General features: G+C 42.4%; 1 protein-coding gene across 2 annotated transcripts in view; it reads left to right on the forward strand.

Moving 5' to 3' along the window:
• Mapre1 (microtubule associated protein RP/EB family member 1) overlaps positions 1–9,381 on the forward strand; it is a 26,824-nt gene that overhangs the window by 12,094 nt on the left and 5,349 nt on the right. For both annotated transcript variants that reach the window (XM_005363237.1, XM_013352252.2), the window contains exons 3-5: positions 683–828; positions 3,623–3,830; positions 7,756–7,877. In XM_005363237.1, the coding sequence (XP_005363294.1) occupies positions 683–828; positions 3,623–3,830; positions 7,756–7,877 (476 nt within the window). The remainder of the gene's footprint in view (positions 1–682; positions 829–3,622; positions 3,831–7,755; positions 7,878–9,381) is intronic.

Here is a 9,381-nt window from a genome sequence, read left to right on the forward strand (position 1 = left end):
TGTGTGTGTGTGTGTGTGTGTGTGTGTGTGTGTGTGTGCTCTCGTGCGTTTGTGCATATGTGTGCTGTTGCCCACAGAGGTGTGAGATTTCCCTAGGCTGTTGGGAACTAAACGGGTCCTTTGCAAGGGCTGTATATGTTCTTAACCATTGAACTGTCTTTGTAGCCCCATCTTTTTAGTTGTCTGTGGGCCACTGTACAAATTTTAAAATTGTATTTGGGGCTTGGAAATGTAGAATACTCAGCTACTATACGTAAGCCCCTGATTTTCACCCTGAGCTCCACACATGTAATAGTATGTGTTGTTTTGTGCTTAAAATTTTCAGCACTAAGGAAGTGGAGGCAGGAGGATCAGAAATTCCAGGTTATCTTTGCTTCTTTGAGTTTGAACCTGGTCTAAGCACATGAGACATCTCTTTTAACAAATTGTATTTGGGTTAAGTGATGTGAATGACCATGTTTTTTTACTAGTAGCATTTAGAGTGGCCCATAGTGTTAAATATCTTTAATCCCAGCACTCAGGATGCAGAGGCTGGCAGATCTCTGAGTGCAATGTCAGCCTGATCTATGTTGGGAGTTTCAGGCCAACCAAGGCTACATAGTGAGTGAGATTCTGTCTGGGGAGAAAGTGTGGTATTCAGTGACCTAGTTAATTGACTTTTTCTTTTATGGTATTTATTCAGGGGCTGCATACTGTCAGTTTATGGACATGCTCTTCCCTGGCTCCATTGCTTTGAAGAAAGTGAAATTCCAAGCTAAGCTAGAACATGAATATATCCAGAACTTCAAAATACTACAAGCAGGTTTCAAGAGGATGGGCGTTGACAAAGTAAGTAAGCTTTACTCCTTTGTTTAGGTTTCTTTCTTGTGTTTAAATTTTTTATTTAAATTTTAGATACCTTTAACAAAAAGATTGTGTATTTGTGTTTGTGTGTGTATATATACATGCCTATGCAGGAGGACAACTGGGGGAAATGAGGTCATCAGGCTTGACAGCAGGTGTCTTTACCAATTGAGGCTTCTCTCTGCTCCCCACCCTCTTTGTTGTTGTGTTTTTGTTTTTTGAGACAAGTTCTTTCTCTGTAGTCCTGACTATACTGGAATTCACTATGTAGACCAGGCTACTCTCAGATTCACAGAGATCTGTCTGCTTCTTTCTCTCAAGTACTGGGATTAAAGGCATGTGCCACCACCACACCCAGCCTTGCTGGCTCTTTGAAAATTTATTTCTTTTAAAGTTTGTTTCCGACAGGCTGGCCTTGAACTCACTGTGTAGCCCAGGCTGCCTTTGAACTCATGGTGGTCTTCCTGCTTCAGCCTCCTGAATGATAGGATTACAGGTGTGAGGCACTCTGTGGGCTGGACATTTTCTCTTTCTAGTTTATGTTACCTTTATTTCTAGTTAACAGGGTTTACAGGGAACCAGGTTTTCCTCTACCCTCCAGCCCTTGCTTCCTTCACTGTCTTTTTTATTGTCTGAATTTAATACGGTTTGGAGTAGACAGCCTGTAACATGAGGGCCTGCTTTTCGCCCCAGCCACCCAGCTAGCTTAACCCTGAAATAATCACAGAAACTGTATTCATTAAAACACTGCTTGGCCATTAGCTCAGGCTTCTTATTAACTCTTATATTAACCCATTATTCTTGCCTATGTTACCACATGGCTCGGTACCTTTTTCAGCAGGGCAGGTCACATCCTGCTTCTTTGGTGTCTGGATAGGACTGTGAACTTCCTTCTCAGAATTCTCCTGTTCTCATTAACCTGCCTTTACTTCCTGTCTGGTTATCCTGCCTATACTTCCTACCTGGCTACTGACCAATCACTTTATTTAAAATATAATTGACAGAATACAATTGTCCTGCACCATCAACCTGTAAACCTGAACTACTGTGGGGCAATGATCTTGTACCCTATAAAGATTTGTCACTTGTATTGGTTTAATAAAACCTGATTGGCCAGTAACCAAGCAGGAAGTATAGGCTGGGTGGCCAGAATAGGACAATTCTGGGAAGAGGAAAGGCTCAGTCTGCAGTTGTCACCCAGATGCAGAGGAAGCAAGATGAGAATGCCTCACTGATAAAAGGTACCAAGCCACATGGCTAACACAGACAAGAATTATGGGTTAAGATGTGTAAGAGTTAGTTAATAAGAATCCTAAGCTAATGGGCCAACCAGTTTATAATTAAGGTAGGCCTCTGTGTATTTCTTTGGGATAGTTAATGTAAGCATCTGTGTGTTACTTTGGGCTTGAATGGCTTTGGGACTGGGCAGGACAGAAACTTCTATCAACACTAAATCACACTAAACCAGTGATTTTTTTTTTTTAATAAAATTTAAAAGATTCTATGTATATGAGTGTTTTGCTTGCTTGTATGTATTGTGTGTGCCTAGTGTCTGTGGAGGTCAGAAGAGGGGGTTGCATCCCTTGGAGTTATAAGTGGCTGTGTGCCACAATTTAGATAAGGAACCAAACCCGGGTCTTCTACAAGAGCAACAAGTGCTGTCACTCATTCAATGTCCCTCTACCCCCTAAAACTTTCTTTCATTCCATTTTATTGAGAGAAGGAAAGAGAGGAGAGAGTGTGAGTCATGTGTATCTGTGATGCGTGGCTGCAGCTGTACCCACCGAACCATCTCACTGTTGGGAGTCTTTCTCTGGCCCACTAACCAGCTCCAAATAAATGACACAGAGACTTATTAATTATAATAGCTTAGGCTTGCTCTTAACTAGCTCTTATAACTAAAATTAACCCATTTCTGTTCATCTGTGTATTGCCACATGACTCATGGCTTTTACCTCTTTTCCTGCATGTCTGTTCCCTCTGTGTCCACTGGCGACTCTGCCTTCTTCCCAGCATTCTCTCTGCCCTGAAAAATCCTGCCTAGCTATGGGTCATTCAGCTTTTTTTGTTTGTTTTTTTGGTTTTTAAGACAGGATTTCTCTGTGTAATAACCCTAGCTGTCCTGGAACTCTCAAAGATCCACCTGCCTCTGCCTCCCGAGTGCTGGGAATAAAGGTAAGCTCCACCATTGCCTGGATTTTTATTTTATTATTATTATTTTTTAGATTTACTTCTATAAAATATACTGTACTTGATTCTGCATTTTGACTTTTCATCCACCCATCCTTCCCTTTCTCCTTCCTTCCTCCCTCCCTTTCTAGAGTCTTTCTGTATAGCCTAGGCTGACCTCAAATTGGATATGCTCCTGTCTCAGCTCCCAGAGTGTTCGCAGATGTGTGCCATTGCACTCAACCAGGGTATTTCTCTTTATGGTACAGTGAAACTTCTGCTGCCTTTTCGGTGTCTTAATGTGTGGTTATGACTTTGGTGATGCTAGTTCCCCTGTGGTGCTTAGGATGCAGCACAAGGCCTTGTGCAGCCAGGCAGGCACTTAACCATATCCAGGTCTCTGGTTTTTTTTGACGTTTCTTCTCAGGAGTTTGGAAGACTGACTAGGGATTGGTACTGTATTGAAGGCAAACTGAACTTAGCAGTAAGATCTCTAAAACATTTTCTTAATTTGGCAGAACTTGGGTTGTTCTGATTTATGGGCAGGTTTGATGCTTGCCAAACAAAGCCTTTGGTTTGGTCTAAATGGTCTTGATTTTTTTTTCTGCAGATAATTCCTGTGGATAAATTAGTAAAAGGAAAATTTCAGGACAATTTTGAATTCGTTCAGTGGTTCAAGAAGTTTTTTGATGCAAATTATGATGGAAAAGAGTATGACCCTGTAGCTGCCAGACAAGGTCAAGAAACGGCAGTGGCTCCTTCTCTTGTCGCCCCAGCTCTGAGTAAACCGAAGAAACCTCTCAGCTCCGGTAATGCAGGTAAAGAGAACCGTTAGCCCGGTTCCAGTAATTCCACTCATTCAACATTGGGTATAGGGACTCTGCATAGAACTGTGCTGTAGCCCTGGATCAGGAGAGTTGAGTAGCCATAGGCGTGCCCTGCGCCTTTGGCAGGGACATGAAAGGCAGGGACATGATTTTGCACATGGCAGATACGTGCCTGTGCTATGCAGCTCCGTGGAAACCTCTTCACTCTTGCCCCTGGTCTTCCTTCTCTGTAAAGTGGAGAGTTAACACTTGCTCTGACCTGTATGCTGTGTTACCTAAGGACTTTTTTGTTGGATGTCATAGAATTTACTTCTGCTAGTTCACATAACAGAGCTTTATTTCCATGGGAAATTAGGGCATTTTGTAAATACCTGAGAGTAAGTGTCAGTTGTCTGAGGTTTAGGACTTTAAGAGTTTTCTAGGTCTCAGGGATTCTTCTAGCTGTCAGTCTGTAGGCCAGTCTTCTGTGCCTGCTTGTGGCTTCTTCCATGGAGATTAAATGGGAGAACTGCTGTGGCTTGCTTTGCTGCTAGCGGGGCCTAGGAGGGAGGGGCAAGTGCATGGTAAAGAGTGTCTTGAGAATGTTTGGGCTTGGTTTCCCAAGATGTCTTTTTAGTAGTATATTCATAAAACATGTACATATGTTCTGGGCCACCACTCCCTGCTAAAGATGGAGTGTGGCTGTTGTTGAGACAGGGTCTCTGGCCAAGGCTGGCTTTGAACTCACTGTGTAGCCAAGAATGACTTTGAACTTTGTTCTTCCTGCTCCACCTATTGGAGTTTTGTTTTAATAACTTTATTGAGAAAGAATACATGCACCATACTTTTTTACCTTCTTAAAATGTTTAAACCTAAAAAAAAATGCAATTTATTTTTATGTTTATGGGTGCTTTGTTTGCATGTATGTCTGTATTACATGTGTGCCTGGTGCCCTCAGAGGTCAGAAGAGGGTGTTGAATTCCCTGGAACTGTAATTATAGATAGTTGTGAACCACTATGTGGGTGTTGGAAATTGAACCAGGTCCTCTGGAAGATAAGCAAGTGCTCTTCTGAACCATCTCTCCAAATTCTTAGTGTGTGTGTGTGTGTATGTATATGTATACATACACACGTGCATATATTCATGTGTGTGTATGTATGTGAAGGTGCATTTGGAGATCAAGGACAACCTTAGATATTTCTCAGGTACCATTCACCCGTTTCTTTGAGATACTTCATTGACTTGGAACTTGTTTAATAGGCTAAGCTGACTTGCCAGGGAGCCTCTCTATCACTGGGATTATAAGCACACACTGTTACATGGGTTCTGGGAATACAGCTCAGGACTTGAGGTTTTTAAGGCAAGCATTTTAATGACTAAAAGCCAGTAAAGCTTAGGAAAGCGCTCACCTTTTTTGTTTGTTAGTTTATGTTGTGCTATTTCTTTAGGCAGGTCTCACTGTGTAGCTCTGGCTCTTCTGCCACTCATTATGTAGACCAGGCTGGCCTTGAATTCACAAAGATCTGCCTGCCTCTGTTTTCCAAGTGCTGGGATTAAAGGTGTGCACCACCACCACCTAGCTTTACCACAAACAATTTAAGGATATTTTGATTACTCAAAAAGGAACCTTCTTGTGCTCAATTGTTTGTGTTCATTTCCTCCAACTTTTCTCTCTTTCCTGGCTCTAGGTCTTTACTTATCTGGTTTCTATGACTTGACTTATTTTGGACATTTTTCTATAAATGAAACCATAGAATAGTGTCATCTTGTGTCTGACTTCCTTTACTTAGCACAATAATTTCAATATTTTATAGTATTTATCAGTTTTTATTTATTTATTTTTTTGAGACTCTCTCACTGTGTTGCTCTGATTTGTCTGGAACTCACTATGTAGACCAGGCTGACCTCAAACACACAGAGACCTGTCTGTCTCTGCCTCCCAAATGTTTGGTTTAAAGGTGTATGTCCGTACCCCCCAGCTGGTTCTTTTTTTCTGTCTCCCCCTCTTCCCAGTCCCATCTCACACATGCTAGGGAAGCTGTGTACTTCTGAACCATATCAGTGTACCCCACATCCATACCTTCTTTTCAAAATTTTGAGATCGGCTCTTGTAAGGTTGCCCAGTCGGTCCTTGAACTTGTGATATTCTTGCCTTTCCCTCCCAACAGCCTGGCTTAGTACTTGATTGTTTTTACTGCATCATAATCCTCCATTGTGTGGAGCAACTCATTTGTCTGTTGGTTGTGGAGTTGTTGCTGGTGTTGGCTGTCTTGAGTGTACTGCTGTGAGGTTCATGTAGTTTCTATGTAGAACACATTTTTATTTCTCTTGGGTGTGTACCCAAGAGTGTATTTTTGAAGCTGAATTCCTGGGCTACATTAAAGTGTTTGTAGAGCTGCCTGTTTGCACTGCCGCTGGCCACTGGCCACTGCTGTACCATCAGCAGTGTCTTACCACTTGTTGATGGAAGGCCACTTGATGGTTCCCAGGTGCCCAGACTTCTGAAATAACCACACAGAAACTGTATTAATTGAATCACCGCTTGACCCATTAGCTCTAGATTCTTTTTTTTGTTTTTCAAGACAGGGTTTCTCTGTAGCTTGGGGGGCTGTCCCGGAACTAGCTCTTGTAGACCAGGCTGGCCTCGAACTCCCAGAGATCCGCCTGCCTCTGCCTGTGCTGGGATTAAAGGCGTGCGCCACCACCACCCGGCTAGCTCTAGATTCTTATTGGCTAACTCTTACATATTAATTTAACACATCTCCATTAATTTGTGTATTGCCACGTGGCTGTGGCTTACCAGAGGCATCTGTCTCTGGCAGGGCTACATCGCTTCTCCCTCTGACTCTGCCTCCTTTCTCCCAGCATTCAACTTAGTTTTCCCCACCTAGCTCTATTCCCTTACAGCTCTGCTATAGGCCCAAAACAGTTCCTTTATTAACCAGTGATATTCACAACATACAGAGGGGAAACCCACATCAACCATTAGTGGTATAGGAGGGTTCTGATTGCCCTCAGAACTGTGTCCTTTTTATTCCTTAGCTTTTGAGAATGGTAACTACATACGTAATCTTAGATGTAGCATATTTCAGATGACTTGTAGTAAACATTTAGTGTTCAGGATAAGCAAGTACCAAAGAGTGTCATCCAGACAAAATGCCTATGAGTGAACAAAAGGCCTGTGATTATACATTTTTGGGGTACTGGGAAGATAGGATATTTCTAAGCCTGGCTTAATATCTGTGTTTACAGAATATTTGCTAGATGAATAAATAAAGTGAAGAGGGTTGCATTTATCGTGAAGTAGCCCATTCTTAGTTATGTAAACTTGCAGATCATTTTCTGTCACTGCATCATCTGCCTTTTGGTTATAACCACTAAGAGATCTGTAAATCTTGGTTACGGTTTCTCTCCTGACCCCATGACATCTAAAAGGTGAGCTCTGAAGCTACAGTGGTAAAGGCGGGCTCTACTCGTAGCCTTTGTGAGCCCCTTCCCTTACCTAACCCAGGGAGTCTGAGACAGTAAGTTAGAGAGTGCTAGTTTTCCAGGTGGAGCACAGAGTATTGCAGTACCAGCTGAGATTGTGATCTGTTCTTTATACAAGGTTTGCCTTTGATCCATGAAACTGCATTGCTTTTGGGTTAAGGTCCATCATTGTATGTACCAGTGTGATTACACCTTTCAGCTGACAGTTGGCTGTAGCAGAGTGAAGATCTTGTTAGAGGCTCTCCCCAGCATGAAGGAGCTTGCTAAGATTGTTATTAAGTCTACTGCCAGGATAAGAACCACTTGGTGGTGTGCTCTTGTATTTGGGCTCTGTAGTAGCCATCAGTTCCTTCACTGACTGTGGAAAGCAGTTCTACAGACTTCTTGCTTTTTGTGTGTTTCTGTCTGTTTTTGAGGTTTCTTCTAACATGGTTAGTCTTTTCTCAGCTCCGCAGAGACCCATTGCAACACAGAGAACTACTGCAGCTCCTAAGGCTGGTCCAGGGATGGTGCGAAAGAATCCTGGTGTGGGTAATGGGGATGACGAAGCAGCTGAATTGGTGCAGCAGGTATGCCCCTCTTGTGTTGTTGACATTGTTATTGTGGGTTTCTTGCTTCACTCATGAGGGCAGAGGCTTCTCTGCTTGCCTGCAGTTGTCTTGATATATGTGAGGCTTTGACTGCAGAATTGGCCATGAGCCGTAGAGTGGAACAGGGTTCGGGCTTTCCTAGTACCACAGAAACCTATGTCTGTCTGGAAATTAACTTAAAAAGAAAAGATTTATTCTTATTCATGTGTGTTTGTCTATGTGTCTGATATATGTGTAAAGACCAGAAGAAGTCAGTAGATCCCTGGTGCTGGAGTTATAGGCAGTTAAGATCCACACTGTGGATCAGTCTTGAACCTCATTGGAATGCCCTCGGATTCTCTGGGATTAAGAGAGAAAAGATAATGAAGAGTTGCCTTCTGGAGATTGAGAGTGGAAGTGCTGGGAAAGACCTGTTGCTCTTCTGGTTCTCTTCTGTACGGATCAGTGAGGTAGATCAGAAAAACAGAATGGGGACTCTTGATCCTCTTTGTATTTTTCCTACCTTGTTTGATGCTTTTGAGTGATTATTTTGATTCAGTCATCTACTAGTCACTGTTGCTGTTAAATATAGAATTAGGGAGAAAAAGGAGACCTCCCTAAAACGTCAGAGGAAGCAGTTACAGAAAAAAAGATACAAGAGCATAAAGAGTGGTCAGCTGAGGCTACATGACTGGCAAGTTGATCTTTCATTCTGTAGAAATAGACAGTTTTTTCATGATGAGCCCAAGGAGGAAATGAGAACCACTTTGCCATTATTTCATTTACGCTTTTCAGCTAGACTCTCTGGACTAAATACTTAATGTGTGAGGTGGGGGCTTGCGTAGGTTTTTTTTGTTGTTCACTTTTTTCTTTTGAGATAGGCTTACTATGCAGACTAGACTGGCTTTGAATTTGTGGCCATGCTGTAACCTCTGCCCCTGTGCCTGGAGGGAGCTAACACTTGCTCACAGTAATTCAGATATATGGAATGGTGTTTGGTACAGACTCCATTGGATTAAATGATGATTGTTTTTATAGTCTGGATGGAATGGAGTAGATGCTGCAATGTTCCTTAAAAGTTCACATGGGTTCTGTCTTCTTGGCTTGTGCGAGAAATAAGAAATGGATCAGAAAAGGGAGACCTCCCTGCTTTGGAGATTGGTATTTATCATCATTGCTCTGGGAAAATTGATGGTAGACATTGGAGAGAATTTCTGAATAGTTTCAATAGTTGAGATTGGGTAGGCTAAGGTTTTGAAGACTTGGACCTCTGGGTAGTTGTGGGTCTCTGATGATGATGTGGGAGGTCAGGAAACTGACTTTGTACTAACCAGTTTCTTCTTTTACCCTGGAAAGTTAGGGTCAGATTCTCACACCCAGCTGGTCTGTACCACACAAACACATTGGCCTTCTCTCTCTCTCTCTCTCTCTCTCTCTCTCTCTCTCTCTCTCTCTCTCTCTCTCTCTCTCTTTTTAAGATTTTATTTATTATGTAAACAGTGTT

This window comes from Microtus ochrogaster, linkage group LG8 (genome assembly GCF_000317375.1).
Source record: "Microtus ochrogaster isolate Prairie Vole_2 linkage group LG8, MicOch1.0, whole genome shotgun sequence".
NCBI classification, from domain to species: Eukaryota; Metazoa; Chordata; class Mammalia; order Rodentia; family Cricetidae; genus Microtus; species Microtus ochrogaster.